The 21,102-nt window shown below is 40.8% G+C and overlaps 1 protein-coding gene across 6 annotated transcripts in view; it reads left to right on the top strand.

The window, feature by feature from the left end:
* LRCH3 (leucine rich repeats and calponin homology domain containing 3) overlaps positions 1-18,651 on the top strand; it is a 102,571-nt gene extending 83,920 nt beyond the window's left edge. For 5 of the 6 annotated variants that reach the window (XM_056565579.1, XM_056565580.1, XM_056565581.1 and 2 more), the window contains 5 exons: positions 2,475-2,573; positions 3,485-3,591; positions 7,060-7,197; positions 7,287-7,364; positions 8,150-12,806. In XM_056565579.1, coding sequence (XP_056421554.1) covers positions 2,475-2,573; positions 3,485-3,591; positions 7,060-7,197; positions 7,287-7,364; positions 8,150-8,356 — 629 coding nt within the window. In that variant the 3' untranslated portion in view covers positions 8,357-12,806. Of the gene's footprint in view, positions 1-2,474; positions 2,574-3,484; positions 3,592-7,059; positions 7,198-7,286; positions 7,365-8,149; positions 12,807-15,350 lie in introns of those variants that run through there. The other variant, XM_056565582.1, reaches the window with a different exon arrangement.
* Positions 18,652-21,102: the final 2,451 nt, after the last annotated feature.

The raw sequence follows: 21,102 nt of genomic DNA, 5'->3' as shown, positions 1-21,102 counted from the left end.
ACACTTAAACATCACAATGTATCTCCAAGTCAATCTCACTTCTGTGAAATCACACTGTCCACTCAGGAAGCAACACTGACAATCAATTTCACATACTGTTGTGCAAATGGAACAGACGACAGGTGGAAATTATAGGCAATTTGCATGACACCCCCAATAAAGGAGTGGTTCTGCAGGTGGTGACCACTTCTCAGTTCCTATGCTTCATGGCTGATGTTTTTGTCACTTTTGTATGCTGGCGGTGCTTTCACTCTAGTGGTAGCATGAGACAGACTCTACTATCCACACAAGTGGCTCAGGTAGTGCAGCTCATCCAGGATGGCACATCAGTGGGAACTGTGACAAGAAGGTTTGCTGTTTCTGTCAGCGTAGTGTCCAGAGCATGGAGGTGCTACCAGGAGACGTGGAGGAGGCCGTATGAGGGCAGCAACCCAGCAGCAGGACCGCTACCTCTGCCTTTGTGCAAGGAGGAGCGGGAGGAGCACTGCCAGAGCCCTGAAAAATGACCCCCAGCAGGCCACAAATGTGCATGTTTCCACTCAAATGGTCAGAAGCAGACTCCATGAGGGTGGTATGTGGGCCTGACGTCCACAGGTGGGGGTTGTGCTTACAGCCGAACACCGTGCAGGACGTTTGGCATTTGCCAGAGAACACCAAGATGGTGAAATTCGCCACTGGTGCCCTGTGCTCTTCACAGATGAGAGGAGGTTCACACTGAGCACATGTGACAGATGTCTGAAGACGTGAAGCAGAATGTTCTGCTGCCTGCAACATCCTTCAGCATGACCGGTTTGGTGGTGGGTCAGTAATGGTGTGGGGTGGCATTTCTTTGGGGGACCGCACAGCCCTCCATGTGCTTGCCAGAGGTGGCCTGACTGCCATTAGGTACTGAGATGAGATCCTCAGATCCCTTGTGAGACCATATGCTGGTGCGGTTGGCCCTGGGTTCCTCCTAATGCAAGACAATGCTAGACCTCATGTGGCTAGAGTGTGTTAGCAGTTCCTTCAAGAGGAGGGCATTGATGCTATGGACTGGCCCGCCTGTTCCCTAGACCTGAATCCGATTGAGCACATCTGGCACATCATGTCTCGCTCCATCCGCCAACGCCACGTTGCACCTCAGACTGTCCAGGAGTTGGCGGATGCTTTAGTACAGGTCTGGGAGGACATCCCTCAGGAGACCATCCACCACCTCATCAGAAGCATGCCTGGGCGTTTTACGGGCACGTGGAGGCCACACACACTACTGAGCCTTATTTTGATTTGTTTTTAGGGTACGTTCCCACCTGGGGTATTTGCTGCATATTTGCTGCTGCGTATTTTATTTTCCCATTAAAGTCAATGGGTAGGAAAATATGCAGCAGCAAAATACGCCAGGTGGGAATGCACCCTGAAGGACATTACATCAAAGTTGGATCAGCCTGTAGTGTGGTTTTCCACTTTGATTTTGAGTGTGACTCCATATCTAGACCTCCATGGGTTAATAAATTTGATTTCCATTGATAATTTTTGTGTGATTGTAAGACTAAAGTATTTCATACACTTAGTTCTTTCATTCAGATCTAGGATGTGTTATCTTAGTGTTCCCTTTATTTTTTTTGAGCAGTGTATGAAACTTTTAATAATTTTTGTAACATTTTTTTTTTTACTTATATGTACGGGATCAATAACATATTTTGATAGTTCAGACATTTACATATGCGGCGATACCAAATATGATAATTTGTTTTATTTTTTACACTTTCTAGGAGTAAAATAGGAAAAAGGGAGGATTTACATTTTTATTGGGGGAGTGGATTTTTCAAAAAAATGTTTTTCTTTTTTTTCTTACATTCTTTTTTTACACTTTAATATTCCCCATAGGGAACAATTTATTGCAATTATTTGATTGCTAATACTATTCAGTGCTATAAACCACATGGAGATTCTGCAGCAGCAGAGTCCTATTGATTTCAATGGGATTCTGCTATGCTGTTCACATAGCAGAATTTCCTCACCTGAAACATCTGGCGCAGAAATTCAAACTCCGGTGTCCATAGAAAGAATAGACATGTCTATTCTTTCTGCTGACTTCTCAGGGAAATGCATTGCCATCTACAAGACCGCACATTTCCGAGCGGTCCTAGCACCGGCATTTTCTGCTGTCAGGGGAATGTCCGCACTGAATTGTTTTGTGCAGATAACCTCCTTTGTGAATATAGTCTACTGCTACCTTCATTTGAGCTTTTAAACATTGGCTTTTCATGCTTTTCTTGCCTCAAACTCAGTTAGGTGTCCAAATACATTTGGCATATACATGTAGTGCATATTCTAAGTAGTTTATGTAAGCTTTCATGGTAAAACAGGAAACAACATTGTATTGAGTGCTAGATAAATACTGAAAATGCAGTTATGATGCTTGTTTACAGTTGAAAGAGAATGTTCTTGAAATGTATAAAACCATGTTGTGTTTTTTTTTCTTAAATTTTTTGTAGTACATTTGTCATCACCATCTATTACGTCATATCGAAGCTCTCCTCAGCGTCCAGAAAGTTTCTTATTCCGGGCTGCTGTTCGAGAAGATGTCAAGAGAAGTAAGCGCTCATTTAACTTTTTGGCATATGGATATATTTAGCCCCCACTGTAAATTGACAATCCTTTCACTTCAAAATCAGCATTATGTTAAGTATATGCTTCCAAATCCATAAGAAAGGAAAAAAACGGAGCACTAACCGTATTGATGCAACAGGTGACTTTATTCCTTATCCAGATGGACACATGAAAGAGGGGGGAGAACATGCAGTCAGGGAGACTCCTGGCGACGGACCGTATCACGCGTCAGTGCTTCTTCAGGCCCCTGGCCTGAAGAAGCGCTGACGCGTGATACGGTCCGTCGCCCGGAGTCTCCTTTACTGCCCGCTCTCCCCCTCTTTCATGTGTCCATCTGGATAAGGAATAAAGTCACCTGTTGCATCAATACGGTTAGTGCTCCGTTTTTTCCTTTCTTATGGATTTGGATGAACTTTTATGCTTTTGCACGTTGCAGCACTACCATACCTGCACAGGTGTCTGAGTTGTCAGCAAGGGGTATTTCAATACTGCTTTCCAGCTATTTGAGTGTCCGTGTAGAACGGTGCAGAGACTCACTTTCTTCTATTAGATTTAAGTATATGCTTGTCTTTGCGTTTAATAGGTTTAGGCTTTATGATATTGTTTTAACAGTTATTGAAAGAAAGGTTGTAGTCCTGAATCAGCTTGTGCGCACTAAAGCCTGCTATTGTATTCTTTTTAGGCCACTGGATAAAATGACAGCAAATCCAAGAAAGCATAGGTTTTAGAACTCTAAATTTAAATTTATTTGTACGGATTGTATTTGCATTCTTAAAAATCAGGCTTCTGTTGTGGGGATAAAAACGCATTGAAGAAATTTGGAAAGCCCCAAATTTGATGTGTATACAACATAGTGTGATATTTTAGTGTTTTCTACAATGTCTTCTGTTAACAGGTAACACACCACCTCCTCCTCCTACTAGTGATAGTACAAACTCCAGATCAGAACACCGTTTCAAAGTTAGACAAGAGGAATTAGAAGTCACAGAGCAACTAAGAAAGGTTTGTATTACAGAAAACAAAATCACCATATAAAAAGCACTTCACTATTAGTCCCTGGTTTTACCTGTGTCAGTGTTTCAATTTTAAGGGAATTTTTTAGCAGTTATGTGCTAGAAAAACATCTGAAAGCCCTAAATAGGCACTGGGAAGGGAGGGCATACATACTTCTAGCCTCAGTCATGCACCTTGCATGATAGAGAAAATGTTTTTTTTAATGTCCTGGCCATCGTTTGCAGACGAGTCAAAAGTGGAATCTCCCTCCAAGTTCCCTGTAGTGAGAGCTGAAGCTGTCATTGGTGGGAAACTGAAACAATAGAAAACAAAAGCCCTCCCTAGTGTGACACCTTCAGGGTAAAATAAGAGCAAGTATGCCAAGGACCAACTCACCTATGTTGGTTGTGCAAAATACTGGCACAACAAGTTTGATCGATTTATCAATTAAGGTGGCTTCACCTTGCTCCACACGCTCCGGGCGCAAACAATAGACTCCAAAAACCACACCACACTCCAAGGAGCATCATAGGGCGCTGCCAATGAGAGAGTCTGAATGGATGTAAAAAAACTTGATTTATTAAAACTTACTACGCGTTACGAAACCGGACTGGTTTTGTAACGCGTAGTATGTTTAAATGAATAGAATTTTTTACATCCATTTGGAATACCTCATTGGCAGTGCCCTATGATGCTCCTTGGAGTGAGGTGTGGTTTTGGAGTCATTGGTGAGAGGCAAGGCCGGAGTAAGTAAAATAACACTGCACATCGTGATGCAAAAGGAACCCTGACAGCCCTGTAGAAAGTAGTAAAATAACACAAACTATAATTCTACAGACCAACTAAAAAAATATAACCCGTACATTTTACCATACAGTGCACTGCACGAAAACAATGGCAATGGCTGAGTAGACAGATTAATAAAAAGTTAAGGCTGGTGAAAATTGAAACTTTGTATTATGTCTTATTACAGATTTCTCTCTACCTATTAGCCACCTATGTATATTAAATAGCAGTGTTATCCAACTTTTCTAGCTGTTGCAATATTATGATTTCTAGCATGCTTGACACCTACAGGCTTCCATGACTTGCTGGCAGATGTAGTTTTGCAATTGCTGGAGAAACACGGGTAACAAATGTAAAGATGCAGTCATATAATACCATGTGACCTGCAGTGACCAAAGCCAGCAAACTTATTCTTCCAGTAAGATATATGAAATCTAAAGCATTAGGGATATTATTACCTCAAATTCTAATAGCTGTCATTAGTGTCACCTGCACTAACCTGATGTTACAGACAGGTAGTTCAGGTGACACTGACTAGAACAACACTTACCTACTCCCAATCTGTGGTCCCGGTCGTCTGTTATCATCTTTAAGGATAGGGGTTAAGATGCCTGATCGCGGGAGTCCCGCCGCTGGGGACCCCCGTGATCTTGCACGCGGCACCCCGTTTGTAATCAGTCCCCAGAGCGTGTTTGCTCCGGGACTGATTACCGGCGACCACAGGGTGGGCGGCGTGTAACGTCACAGTCACCCCCCCCCCTCCCGCCCCCGTGTGATGTCTCGCTCCGCCCCTCAATGCAAGCCTGCGGGAGGGGGCGTGACAGCTATCACACCTCCTCCCGTAGGCTTGCATTCAAGGGGCGGATTTTGACGTCACATGAGGGTGGAGGCAGGACGTCACACGCAGTCGGCCCTGTGGTCGCCGGTAATCAGACCCGGAGCGAACACGCTCTGGGGACTGATTACAACGGGGTGCCGCGTGCAAGATCACGGGGGTCCCCAGCGGCAGGACTCCTGTGATCAGGCATCTTATCCCCTATCCTTTGGATAGGGGATAAGATGTCTAAGCACCAGAGTACCCCTTTAAGGACACAGCCCATTTTGACCTTAAGGACCAGGCCAATTTTATTTTTGCATTTTCGTTTTTTCCACCTCGTCTTCTAAAAATCTTAACTCTTTTATATTTTCATCCACATACTAGTATGAGGGCTTGTTTTTTGCGCGACCAGTTGTCCTGCATAATAACATCACTCATTTTACCATAAAATGTATGGCGCTAATAAAAAAAAAATGCTATGTGTGGGGAAATTAAAAAGAAAACCGCAATTTTTAAAAATTTTGGAAGGTTTCGTTTTCACGCCGTACAATATACGGTAAAAATTACATGTGTTCTTTATTCTGTGGGTCAATACAATTAAAATGATACCCATGATTACATACTTTTCTATTGTTGCGCTTAAAAAAAATCACAAACTTTTTAACCAAATTGGTATGTTTAAAATCCTTCTTTTTTGATGACCTATAACTTTTTTCATTTTTACGTATAAGCGGCGGTATGAGGGCTCCTTTTTTGCGCCATGATCTGTACTTTTTATTGATACCACATTTGTGTATATAAAACTATTTATTTTTTTATAGATTTTTTTTTAAATATAATGTGACAAAAAAGCAGAAATTTTGCGTTTTTTTTTTTTTTTTTTAAACGTTCACCGTACGGGATCAGTAACATTATATTTTAATAGTTTGGACATTTACGCACGTGGCGATACCAAATATGTGTATTAATTATAATTTTTTACACTTTATGGGGGTAAAATGTGAAAAAAGGACATTTTACATTTTTATTGGGGAAGGGGATTTTTCACATTTTTTTTTTTTACTTTAATTTTTACACTTTAATAGTCCCCATAGGGGACTATCTATAGCAATCGTTTGACTGCTAATACTGTTCAGTGCTATGCATAGGACACAGCACTGATCAGTATTATCGGTGATCTTCTGCTCTGGTCTGCTCAATCTCAGACCAGAGCAGAGAACCCCGGGAGACAGCCGGAGCCAGGTGAGGGGACCTCCGGCCACCATGCTGGACGATCGGATCTCTGTGGCAGCGCTGCGGGCAATACAATCATACATTCAAAGTACCGCACTGCCGAAGATGCCGTGATCTGTATTGATCACGGCATCTGAGGGGCGATCGCACGGATGTCCGCCATTACCGGCGGGTCCCTGGCTGCTGATAGCAGCCGGGACCTGCCGGACATGACGCGAGCACCGCTCCGTTGCTCGCGGTCATGACGGAGCGTAAATGTACGCCATGGTGCGTTAAATACCACGGCACCATGACTTGCGTTTACGTCCATTGTCGTTAAGAGGTTAAGCCGACGGCAGGCTTGGTGCTCAGTAGGAGCACACTGCTTTTATCCCTGCTTTTACACTGCGCCCAGCTGTGAGCAGGCTTGGGGAAGCAGCATTGGTGATGTCAGTATGCTCCTGCCATGCACCAAGCCTTCTGCCGCATTAAAGAAAATAACAGATGAATGGAACCACGGATCGGGGGTAGGTAAGTATTATTATGCTTGTACCAACAGATTAGTTTGGGCAACGCTGATGACAATTTCCCTTTAAGATTTTCAAATAGAAGAAATGTAAAATTTTGAATGTAAATGGTTTTTATATATTTTTTCCTTTTAGAATATAGAGTCGCGGTTAAAGGTATCCCTTCCCAGTGACTTGGGAGCTGCTCTCACCGATGGTGTGGTTTTGTGTCATTTAGCCAACCATGTTCGACCAAGATCTGTGCCGAGTATACATGTTCCATCACCTGCAGTTGTAAGTATTGTAGTATTGGGTTCTATATTATACTACAAACAATAGAAATGTTTTGTTTTCACCAGTAATACTCTGTCTATCTTCAATAGCCAAAGCTCAAAATGGCAAAATGCAGGAGAAATGTGGAAAATTTCCTTGAAGCCTGTAGGAAAATTGGTGTTCCCCAGGTAAGAGACTAAGTACAACCCTACTCTTTCTGACTTTTAAACCTGTTTCTCTACTTGACATAACTTTCATGGTTTGGAGAAACTTTGTGCACCTCTGTCTACAGTTAGAGGATGGCATGAGTTTTGCCATGACCATCTGCAAAAGGAATTTAGCAAGAACATACAGTTGACTCTCTTCTGCAACAGCTTGGGGCTAGCTTCTATATTGTCCTCTTTAATCCATGAATGCCACAGTCTATACCACTGCAGCTAGCAATTCCTTGTGTTATCCCAAGGGTTCTTATGGCAGCTGGGATGTAAATTATGCAGGGGATAAGCTGCTATCAGAGGTGTCCGACAGTGGCAGACGTCAACATGCACACTTGGCCAAGAAGAGTCAGGAGAAGGAGCTTTTGGCCAATAGCTATCTTGTGTATGGCCAGCTCTAGATTATGAAGAAGAAAAAAGTAGTCAATTAGAGATTATATGTAAAGAAACTAAAATGTCTGTGTTTGGAGCTTGAAGTTGGCATAACTTCCGGAAGAACTTTGTTTTTTCCTCCCTGTTAAAGGTCTGAAGGACATTGATTAGGCTTCTAGTATGTCGTACTGTGTCATATCACTTAACACTAGTGTTTTTAGAAGACAGACCTTAATGGAGAACATTAACTGCTTTATTTTGTTGATTTTCTGCCTTCCCCTTGTCTTATTTCTCTTGTCAGTAGGCAAGTGTCTAACTGCATGATGGTGTTTGCATGACTGACTCTGCTTTCTGTTTTTCCCTTCCTGCTCACTCCCTCTGGACAGGACAAAGTTTGTCTCCCTTCAGACATTCTCCAGCTAAACCTCTGCAGCGTTAAGGGGACTCTGGAAAGTCTCCTCTCCTTTGGAGAAGGCTCACAAGCACCTGCTCTTTCCTTCCACTTCCTGGGCTTTGGGGTTTTCTACTGCACCCTTATGCTTCTCCTCTTCATGCTCTATAGCTGGTTTCTTACCTTCTGGACCCAGGCATGAAGAGAAAGGGGGATCAGCTTACTAACTGTTGATGGGGTGGGTTTTTTCTTGATCCTGCAACTATTAATTCTTCTGTAAAACTCTGAAGCACAACATCAGTGTTAACACTTTACTGTGAAATATTCCTGAACTGTAATCCAGGGCCAATGAACATTATTACCCATGGATGCAAATATTACAACCTCTACATCTGTGAGCTAAGCTGCACAGCCAGCTTTAACTACTGCATAGCCAAATAATAACCTGCTGGTGTAACCTTTGACCAATAGCTGCATAATGTGGTTATACACAGTTTGAGGCAAATGCTTAATTTTACATTAAGAAGAAAGGAACACCTTATAAACAAAAGAGCAAATGGACTGAAGGTCTTCGGTTTAGCATCTAATTTCTCAAGCTGGCTGCACCCTTTATGTGCCTTCATGCCAATGTGGCCAGTAGTTGTTTTCAAAGTACGATAAAAAAAAAATGGTTGCATTCTGAGGACACATGGGAATACCCTATACCAAAGGCTTACTAGTCTGACTGAAATGAAGACTAACAAAAAGGGCTCAATTGTATTAGCACATGCCGTCACAGCAGGAATACTAAATTGAACGTTCTAGGCTCATAAGAAATACTTATACCTATACACCTATATAACCTAGAATGGAGTGCGGCTCTATAAGAACCATTTCTAATGGACACAGCCAATCCATTCATCACATGGTCGACCATTGATTTGAATGACTGGCATGTTCCATTTTAACAGCTGATCTTTCTTAATAATGTTTGTTTCCATGAAACAACCTATTAATGGACTTATGAGACAGCGAAGCTTTAAATAAAGATACAGCCCCATTACCTAGATCAGGATTCTGATGCTTTCTTAGTACTTGTGGTTGAGTTTCAGGAGCCTTTGACTGAATGACTCTGCTACCAATTCTAGACTCATATAACCTTTTCAGTGTTTGGTGCCTCCTGCTGTTTTCAACAGTATCCAGCAACAATATGACTTAAAGACCAAATGTCCTCTGATATATAGGGATCAAGTATGGGCCAGATTTCGATTTTAACCTGTCTGATCCCTTGTTTGTTTCAAGGATAAGCTAGAGGTTTATATTCCTGTTGCCACTGAAAGAACATGGATGGAGTTACGAAACCTGTTGGTTGACAAGTATCTTAATTTATAGTATACACATTATTAATCTGACAAACCTATTGATCTGTAATGGATAATATGTTCACACCACGTTTGGAGTATAAATTGGGTGTACACACTAGTGAAAGCACATGTCATGATGACAGAAGCAGTATGAAATGGTGTAGTAGACTATTCCATACAAAGGTATATTTTGCGTTTTCTTTTCCCCAACTTGTGCTCCACAGGTGATGTTAACAGAGCCTAAGAGGGATCTTCTTAGATGTGAAAGATGCCTGTTTGCTATTGCTAATTTACATTGATGAGCCACTGAGAGTGCACGTGTCCTTTTTCATAATCAGTCCTCTGTAGCCCAATACTGTAGCGTAATCTCCATGCAGATAATCTGAGGACTGTGTATGGTGAACTCCATCTAAAATCCTTCTTTGGCATTGAGGGTTAATAAAGATTTTGCTCAGTGGTGTTACTTTATATGTTGTTTTACCTTTGCTAGAGCAGACTAGGTGTCTCAATAGGCCTATTTAACAATGAAGCCAAAGCAGTGCTGCACCTATTTCACACTTGGCTCATCAACTTGTATGTGTGATACATATATTAACAACTAATGCTTGTTCCTCTGAAACACTAGGCTGTGTATTTATGCATTAAAGCAATAGAAAGTACTCTTGAAGTACATTAAGCTAAAATTGATTGCAAGATAGCTATATGCAGTGTAGACAAAATAGCAGGCTTGATGCATCACACTCTACCTCAACTGAGAAGATTAATGTCAAGCACCGTGCTATACTATTTAATGCATCTGTACAAACTCAGGCCCCATTCCGTTCACTTTACATTTTGTGCCCTCCATCAGGCTGTACGTCGCATCCTGTCAAAAAGGGATGTCAATGTCCAGCCGTTGCCAGTAGGGCCATAGACTTCAACGGTACAAACACAGTCTAATTGTGACTATTTACAGTCCATTTCCCAAACATACACTGTGCGGGACTCCATATGGTAAACCATATTTTTTAATCCTGCACATGCAGAATATACTTGTGGGACATAAACCGAGCTTGGTAACAATTAGACGAAAATTGATTCATTGAAGTCTATGGGCCTGTTGGAACATTTTGGAATGCACATTGGCATCCTTATGTGACAGAATACATATGTACAGCTTGGCAGAGGGCTTAACTAAAATGAACCTCCCCCAGAATGGTGTCAAGCACTGTTCTAAAATTGAATGATTTACAAAGCTACATCATAGGAATGTAATAGCTGGACAGGTTTAAGCAGAATTTTAGCATTTAAACCCAGGTAACTTTGATTGGAAACATTTGATTTATCTCTGAAATGAGGACAGATTGTTTTTCAGTTGTTTTTTTAATTATATATATATATATCTTATTGAGATGTATTGTAACTGGATGAGACCAACTGAGAGGCTTGTCTGCCTTATCTAACCATATCAGTGCTGCAAAAAGGTTCTGTTAGGTTAGAAGCTTTAGGCTGGGGCTACACTGAAAGGATCATAAATGTTTTCATCTAATTAGAAATTGAAGTAATAGTGAGGTCCCTTGCAATTAGGGCTGCAGCTAACGATTATTTGAATACTCAATTACTCTTTGTGTTGATAATTTTATCGGAATAAAACACCAAAAAAAAAAAAGATTTAACTCCTTAACGACAATGGAAGTAAATGTACGTCATGGTGCTGTGGTACTTAACGCACCATGATGTACATTTAAGCTCCGCCATGACAGCGAGCATCGGACCGGTGTTCGCTTCATGCACAGCAGGTCGCGGCTGCTATCAGCAGCCAGGGACCCACCGGTAATGGCAGTAATCCACGATCGCACAAATGTCTGCCATTAACCCCTCAGATGCCAAGATTAATAAGGCAGTGCGGTAATTTCAATGTAAAGTGTAAAAACAAAATGCAAAAAATTAAAAGTAAAAAAATGTTAACAATCCCATCCCCCAATAAAAACGTAAATCATCCATTTTTTTAAAAAGTCCAAAATTGCTGCATTTTTGTTACATTTTATTCCCAAAAAAATTAATCAAAAGTAAAACCTAAGCAAAAGTGGTACCGATAAAAACTACAGCCCTCATACCGCCCCGTATACGGGAAAAATGAAAAAGTTGTAGGTTGTCAAATTAGGGCTATTGCAAACATTTTTTTTAAGCGGTACAATTATAGAAAAGCATATAACATGGGTATCATTTTAATCGTATTGACCCACAGAATAAAGAAAACATCTCATTTTTACCATTAAGTGTACAGCGTTAAAACAAAACCTGCTAAATTGCGCTTTTCTTTTCAATTTTCCCACATAAAATATTTTGGGTTGCGCCGTACATTTTATGATAAAATAAGTGATGGCATTACAAAGTAAAATTGGTGATGCAAAAAACAAGCCCTAATATGGGTCTGTGTATGAAAATATAAAAGAGTTATGATTTTTAGAAGGCGAGGAGGATAAAATGAAAATGCAAAAATATAATTGGCCTGGTACTTAAAGGGGTTATCCAGGAAAATACTTTTTTTTTATATATCAACTGGCTCCAGAAAGTTAAACAGATTTGTAAATTAGTTCCCTGATACAAGAATGAGAATTAATAATAATAAAAACTGGATCGTGCTTCAATTAAAATATGAAAATGTATATTTATTACACTGTTTAAAATATGTATAATTTTATGTCAGTATATCTTCTAAGCACAGGGCCCTTGTGCCGAGGGAATTATATAAAATAGAATAAAAATAACAATATCAACAAACACCGATAACTTGCATAGAAAATGTATAGGAATCGAACAATTTTAATGTCACTTTGGATGATCCGGCCTCCGGTGATCCGGAAAGTGAGCTAAAGTCCTATAAATGTTGTAAATTCCAAAACAATATAGGTGAATAGGGTAAATTTATAATTACCAGTCTGCAATATACTTGTCACCTGCATAGAAAATGTATAAGATAACGTAAGTCCAGGTGACAAGTTGATTGCAGTCTGGTAATTATAATATATCCTATTCACCTATATTGTTTTGGAATTTACAACATTTATAGGACTTTAGTGTAATAAATATACATTTTCATATTTTAATTGAAGCATGATCCAGTTTTTATTATTATTAATTCTCATTCTTGTATCGGGGAACTGATGCTAACTTTGAGGGGTTGGCTACTGTTTAAACAATTTCTTTGCTATTCCCGAACCCCTGGTGTAGGTGTATAGCCCTCTTACCTCGGTTAGCTAATTGTAATTTTTACAGATTTGTAAATTACTTCTATTAAAAAATCTCAATCCTTTCAGTACTTAGGAGCGTCTGAAGTTAAGGTTGTTCTTTTCTGTCTAAGTGCTCTCTGATGACACGTGTCTTGGGAACCGCCCAGTTTAGAAGCAAATCCCCATAGCAAACCTCTTCTAAACTGGGCGGTTCCCGAGACACGTGTCATCAGAGAGCACTTAGACAGAAAAGAACAACCTTAACTTCAGAAGCTCATAAGTACTGAAAGGATTAAGATTTTTTAATTGAAGTAATTTACAAATCTGTTTAACTTTCTGGAGCCAGTTGATATATATAAAAAAGTTTTTTCCTGGATAACCCCTTTAAGGCCAAAATGGGCCTGGTCCTTAAGGGGTTAACTGATTTTACTTGAAAAATTATGTACAATTGCCATATTAGAACAATTTTAGGAGTAACATGATTATAAAAATTAAGCATTAAAATGTATAAAAGACAACATGTCCACATGGTGAGGTCTGAGGCTAGCTCTCTTATATATTCATTGCCCTAGTGTCTGTTTCTGTAGTGTACAAATTCCTATGCACGTTGGGGTATGTGTGCAGACTGCATTGCACCCTCGTCTGTATACTCCTATACACATGGGAGTATGTGCAGACTGCAAAGCATTGCACCCTAGTATCTGTAGTAGAGACCAGGCTGCCTGTAGTAGAGGCACTAGGGTGCAATGCTCTGTACATAACCCCATGTGTATAGCAATGTGCAAAGGCCTGGGTCACTGTGGCAATGTGACAGTGGCAGCATGAGCCCTGAGCAGGGCGCATTATACAGTGGGTCACTGGCCTACCGGCAGCGGGTGAGTGTGGTACGGGTGAGGTCCTCCAGGGCAGGCTGAGGCTCCATAAAACGATAAAATGGAGACACAACTTAGTACGTCAACAGGTGATGGCGGGGGGCGGGGTGAGAGACTACAGCTTCTCATGATTGGTGAGCTCATTTAGCCGAGGGTGGGGCTGAAAGTCGGGTCTCGTCACTCAGGAATTTAACTTTCAGAAGCTGCAGCGGTGCGGGTGCACATGGGATCGGATTTGCAGGACCTCCAGGCATAGCGCCTGACCACTCCCTCCCGCAGCAGCCTTATGACCGCCTGCACGTTTTGGGTTGGTTCCTGCGGGATCCCAATGCATGGCTCTACTCTGGGGTTTGCAGCGCTGCCTCCTTCTTGGTGACCTGGTGTTATACATTTATTTTTGACAACTCTTTACAACGAATCAGTGGCAGATTATCGAATATTATAGATAATACCGATTTAATAATTGCAGCCCTTCTTGCAATACTTTGTTCATAGGAAATTGCTGTACAACTTCCAGCTTGCTATGCAGCCCCAGCTTTCTTCACAAGCATAATGCACAGTATAATAGACTGTTACAAACTAGCTGCCATGTAGAGCCCTGATGTTATAATGGTTTCTTCTGCAGCTCCTCATCAATTGCACTTTGTTTTTTTGCTCGAATATGTAAATAAACTTTGCTACTGATATGTGCCGCCTTTCCTGTGTTTCCTGCTTTCTCTTCTTTGGGGTGCCAAAATGTCACATTTTCTTTACACTACATGTACTCATCCCCTCGTGTTTACTTTTGATATCCTATCACATTAGAATGTAGAGCTATATCCACCAGCAAAGACTTCTGCTAAGGCTGCTTTCACACTATAAAAATACCTCCGTTATAAACACCCGTTATAAAAACCCTGGAAATCTGCATTTTTCGAATAGCTGTTTTAACCCGTTTTTGCCCTTTATTAATAACTGACGTTATTTTGTGACGGGTGAATGAACGGATGAAATAGTGCATACACTATTTCGCTTGTTACTATCGCCTGTCAAAAAATAACGGCCGTTATTAAAGGGGTAGTCCAGTGGTGAAAAACTTATCCCTATCCTAAGAATAGGGGATAAGTTTGGGATCACGGGGGGTCCGACCACTGGGGCCCCCTGCGATCTCTCTTTACGGGAGCCAGGCTCTCCAGCCAGATAGCGGGTGTCTAACACCGCATGAAGCGGCGGCAGACACGCCCCCTCAATACATGTCTATGGCAGAGCTGAAGATTGCCGAAGGCAGCGCTCCGGCTCTGCCATAGAGTTGTATTGAGGGGGCGTGTCGGCCGCCGATTCGTGCGGTGGTTGACACGCCCCCTTCCCACGGGCTGTCGGGGCTCCGTACAGGAGATCGCAGGGGGCCCCAGCGGTCTGACCCCCCGCGATCTCAAACTTATCCCCTATCCTTAGGATAGGGGATAAGTTGTTCACCACTGGACTACCCCTTTAATAACGGGCGATAACTGGTTAAAACGGCTATTAGAAAAATCCCATAGACTATAATGGGATTTTCTAACGGCCGTTTAATGGGCCATTTTCAAGATTTTTATGACGGACGTTCGTTACGGATGAATTTTTATAGTGTGAAAGGGGCCTAAGTGGTTGTCATGACTTGAAACTGATGGCCGTCATTGTTTTCAGCATACTGTTATTTTTATAATTTTGTTTATTTTTGTTTTATATCCTTTCTTTTATTTTTTTTTCTTCTCCTACTTGTACCCTTTTCCTATCCCTTTCATGTCCAGGATCGTCTGTGTCTGCCTCCACACATCCTTGAAGAGACCGGACTAATGGAAGTAGCAGGAACAGTGCAGGCCTTGCTGGATCTTGCACCACCAAAACCACTTTCCCCCTCTAGTGTGTGAATGTCACATTATCCACATTCTCCTCTTTTCTGTGTGCCACTCCTGCATCCTTCTTTTCACTAAAGAAGCCTGCAGATAACAAGCACATAAGGGACTTTACACGCACACGTTCCAATTTTGTTCACAAAAAGTTTTAATTGAATCTTAAATTTGTTTTTAGCAATCACTCATTGTTCTGCATTCATTATCATAAGCACTTTCTAAAAAAATAAAAGCATGCCCAAAGAATGAAGGGGCTAATGGCAAGAAGTGCAATATTCAACTGCTATGTACAAGACTGACGCCAGTGGCTCAAGAGAGAACGCTACAGCCCTGCAAAGGAACAAGCTATTTATTTTATTTTCCTTGTTCCCACCTATGGGGAAGTCCATTGTTCATCCCAATGGAAGGAAGTCTGCAGTGTGCCTGAGGAGTCCCCTAAACAGCCTACAAGGACTCATGCATACATTCTCCACCAGGTTAAGATGGCTGGGATTAGCAGGCTAATAAAGTAAGGCCTGGATCATGAAAGTTATTGACTAATGTAAATGAATGAAAGCCACCATGCACAAAATATTACTCTGGTTTAATTTTGCAGAAGTTGAATATGAAATACAACATATAAACTGACTCCTAAAGTGGCTTAACCTTTACTTATATGGACATGTTGATCTGAGTTTCTTGGAACTTGAATTCCTTGACTGTTTTATTTTATTTTTTTATTTATGCTTTTATTTATTTTGTTTTTATTTTTTTTAAAGCTTTTAATAATTCCAGTCTTTTGTCCTGATAAACAAAATTAAAGGAAAGGGATTAGCCAGTAGCAGGTGTTAGGATGATCACGCTTTAGAAAAAAAACACATCACAGGAGACTGGTGCAATTTGAATAGTTATACAGACTGTCACATCAGATTTAACCACTCATGCAATACAAAAAATGACTGACTCTTGGAGCCTTTGGATTTGGCCATTCATAATCATACAAAAATTGGTTATCAACTGGACTGTCCAACCCTAGCTAACCTCTTTACAATTCACCTATTTGACACTGAGCTTACTCTGTTTAAGACACCAAAGATAGGAGCTGTGGCTGTTAATCTGAATGTTAAATGAAAACAACTATGCTGTGTTAGTGATCTACGAGCCGATATCACTCCAGCTACAAACTTATATACGAACGGCCATTTTGTGTATAGCCCAAACTCTCCCAGTCCATGTAGAATTATTTGTTTTTATTTCACTATAGCACTAAGTACCACCACTGTTTATGGTGCCTTCTGCTCTGAACTGACTATGGCAATGGTAAAAGTTGTTTTGTTTTTATGCAGTTTAGTTATATAAAAGAGAATGTAAGCTCCAACAAATGGTCTAGGTGAATTAACATGGGTAAGAATTGCTTTGGATTTGTGCAGGTAGAATGTGCACAGCATTACAGTAGCAGATAAATGGATAATATTTTACAAATCTCCAAATGCTGCATACGGTTTCCACTAGGAAAGGGTAAAATCTGTGATGATTCCTCAACAAAATCTGCATCCAAGGCTTGGCTCACACATTTTCTGTTTTACATTTCAGTTTCATTATGTTTAACTTTGCTGTATACAAAAGCATAGTAGACTACTTAATCTGTAACGCTAAAAAGTATACGTTGCAATATGTTTTTTACTTTGTTTTTTTTTAATGATGTATGTCAACAGAAGACAGATTCCACTGTATGGCATACAGCAGCATATGTTTAATGTATACATTTTACCCAATCCAAGAGTATAAAACATATACATTAACACATTGTGTACCTAGCCTAACATGAAGATTTATGATCCAGTGCAAGCGATTTCCACCATGTGTGGACCCGGTCTCAATAGTAAACAGTTATGCAAGTGAAGCCTACCGTATATCTATAAAGCTTAGGATAGCTTCCCGCACTAAAGTTTTCGTGATTATTTAATACTATAAAGCTTAGTAATTGAACCAGTTTAAGGATGTATTCACATGTACAGTATCTGCTTCAGATCTGATGCTGTGGTCAGTTATTTAGTTTACATTGAAATCTGCAGCATTTAATATGCTTGTGAATAAACCCTTAAGTTACATTCATTGTCATGGAATATTTTTTTTGTTTGGTCAGTGATTATGGTATTTGTGGCCTTTTCTCTTATTTAGAGGACTGACAGATATGTGCATTTTGATTTTGTATGTCCTTCTAGATACACCCTTGCTTGTGAATAGAATACTAGAATACACACCTAAACTAACAGTTGGTACATAATTCCAATATCCATACTACATGTAGATTTAACATGACTCTTGTATAATAAGACGGTTTCTTTCTAGAACAGTTAACTGGTATTGTACTGTAAATTTCTTTATCTTTTACCATAACACTTATGCACAACAAATCTAATCAGTCACATCTGTACATCGTACCCTTCATCTGACGGCGCATATTGCCCTACAAAAATTTCCCAGCCTTGTAAATGATTTCAAATACAGATCCTCTGTTTGTAGATTTTACTATAGTAATATGCTAAATATGTTGGTCTAATAGGTATATTTGTAAAACAGATTACTTTTATTGAAAATGTGTTGGTGTAATATATATTTTTGTGAAATTTGGCAAATTTATTTCCATTGTAAAATGTTAATTAAAAGGAAAAAAAAAGTACTAAATAATCCACAGTTGAGTGGTAAACAAAGGGTAGATTTTGTGACTGATGGCAATCTTGAGTTTTCTTACCTACTGCAGTGTGTTTGGGGTGCCCCCTCTGTGTGTACAGTGAATATTTTCCAGATCTTGGATGAATACAGCCACAGGTCAAGGTAGTTTGAGCACCACAGGTTTTAATATTTGCAGATGCTGGTACTCATCTCAATTATTGATTCCCTAACCTATGTCATACTTGGCATTATCAGCCTACGGGTAGGGTCACACACAGCGTATCTGAAGCTACGGATGCGCTGCCTGCAGTCACAGATTGACAGCAGAGCGAGCTGACACACAGAGCTACCCAGCCACAGCAGGGAGCTTGCTCTGTGACTGCCGGCAGCGCATCTGCAGTCTCAAATACGCTGCAGATGCGCTGTGTGTGTGACCCTACCCTTTAAAGGGGTTCTCCGGTGCTTAGGGATCTTATCCCCTATCCAAAGGATAGGGGATAAGATGCCTGATCGCAGGAGTCTCGCCGCTAGGGACCCGCGTGATCTTGCACACGGCACCCCGTTTATAATCCGTTCCCGGAACGTGTTCGCTCCGGGTCTGATTACTGTCGATCACGGGGCCGGCGGCGTGTGACGTCACGCCTCTGCCCCCGTGTGACCTCACGCTCCGCCCCTCAATGCAAGTCTATGGGAGGGGGCGTGACAGCTATCACGCCCCCTCCCATAGGCTTGCATTGAGGGGCCGAGCGTGACATCACATGGGGCGGAGGCGTGACATCACACGCTGTCGTCCCTGTTGTCGCCGCTAATCAGACCCGGAGCGAACACGCTCCGGGGACTGATTACAAACGGGGTGCCGTGTGCAAGATCACGGGGGTCCCCAGCGGCGGGACCCAGGCGATCAGGCATCTTATCCCCTATCCTATGCTGAAGTTGAGTTGTTCTTTTCTGTCTAAGTGCTCTCTGATGACACATGTCTGTTAAGACACTTGACCGAATTATGAAAAAATTAGCAGAAAAGTGGTGAAACATGCATTTTGAAATTGTATATTTAATCTTGTTTTGTGAATTATCTGGCAGACAGTTTAGGTTCATGTTTCATTTTATGCCTTTTTGGCATATGCGTCTGGCACATATGGTAAACATGGCCAAAGGTTTCCATTGGTCTGACATATGCCAAAAATGTGGTATGTGTCAACCTAATACCTGAATACAGTGGCATCATGAAAGACATTTATATCTCACTAAATATAAAGAAATAATAAAATAAATATATATATTTTTTATGTTTCTTGAGAGGAGCCTGGCACCACTGTATGATGCACAGGGGCTTTATGCAGTCAGGTATAAAGCAGAATGTAAAGTAAAAAAAAATCCTTTGTTTAAACCTTAATTATTATTTCCAGTTCACATTAGAACTTGAAAGTTTTTGTAGCCAAAAGGAAATGATCAATAAACTGAGACTAATAAATCTTTCAAATGTACTTGTTTCACCAAAGGCTTATAGTAGTTTTTAAGAAACTGTTGTACAGAGTCTATACTAAACTTTGTGGCAACAAGGTATTTACATCAGCAAAATTTTCTTTACTAATGTGCCATGTGACAACTGGTTATTAATGTCATTATAATGAAACTATAGCAAATCTAGTAGATCGGTGCTTGTAAAAAGGCTTTACATAGCTCAGTGCAGGGCTGTACGAACAGTTGCTGGATTGGCCCTTTACCTATTAGTGTCACCCACCTGTTTCTCACAATCCCAGCGATCAGTCAATCAAGAAGTTTACTCATTTGACTGTGTAAAAGGTGCTTTACGTAGAAAGGTTTCCTAAACATCTTTGCACTAAGGGCCCAGTTCACACTGTAGAATTTCCAAGCAGAATCCAGTGTAAAAATTCTGGTGCAGCAGAATTGTAGGCTGCTGCATCAGAATTTTCAGGCTGAATTCCGCACATAAATTCTGTCATGTAAAATTCAAATTCCAGACTCCGCAGAAACAATGAAAATGTTCATTCTTCCAGCGGAATCCTTTCGGAAATGCATTGGCCACACACAGAATGTCTTTTTGAGGATCTGCTTATTGTTTTCTCCAGACACAGGGCTACACAAGCTGTGTTTGGCATTGCAGCTCAGCCCTGTTTACATACATTCAGATGAGCTTTAGTACCAGTTCTGAAAAAAATACACTTTTAGCCTTTGACAACCCTGTTGAACTCATGTGTTGCAAATGCTGTTTATGACTGACAATCCTGGCTGGTAAAACTGCAGTTACCCAGACTCCTGTAGGTTTCTTCTGCGGCTCCTGTAGTCTGGTGCAGAACTGATCAGGAAAGCTGTAAGCCACTCGCCAAGCTTATTATAATATGTACAGATGGACAAGGTAGGATGGGGAATTCAAACTTTGTAAACTATACAATTCGCAAGGTTTAATACTTGTTGAATTTTTGTAAATACATTCCATATTTTAAATATAGTTAAAAGTATATATTTGTGTCTGTACATCTAGTTTCTCCTTTGTCTCCTGTTGCTGTTCTACATCTGATAATGTGTGATACATGTGGTAAATTGAATAAAATGTACCTTTTCAAAAATACTGTTTGCTGTTTCTTTGCTGTTACCATAGTGATAAAACAATCTCTAAGGATTTTTTTTAGGGCCCTGTTACAGTGGGTGGTTATCACCCAGATTACTCAGTGTAATAGAGCCTGCAACATTCCCTGTGTAATAAGGGATGTGGTGCTGACAAATGATAGAAGCAAAGAGCCATGTGAACAATTCCGCAATTGTTCGTGTAGCCCGGCTCAAGCCCTGTTATGGTCCAGTGGAAACTGTAAAGTGACTGTAGGTTCTTCTGTAGTAGATATCTTATTGGACCTTTCCCTATACAATTGTGGATGTATGGTATCGCACAAAACCCCCTCCGTCTCAGGACTGCTGCTAGTATGAATTCATTTATGTGAATACTCTGGGTTCTAACAATCCTGAAGGAGAGACGGGA

Source organism: Hyla sarda, chromosome 3 (genome assembly GCF_029499605.1).
Source record: "Hyla sarda isolate aHylSar1 chromosome 3, aHylSar1.hap1, whole genome shotgun sequence".
Classification (NCBI taxonomy): Eukaryota; Metazoa; Chordata; class Amphibia; order Anura; family Hylidae; genus Hyla; species Hyla sarda.
The sequence above is the reverse complement of the archived record's forward strand: the minus strand, read 5'-3'. Positions and strand labels throughout refer to the sequence as shown.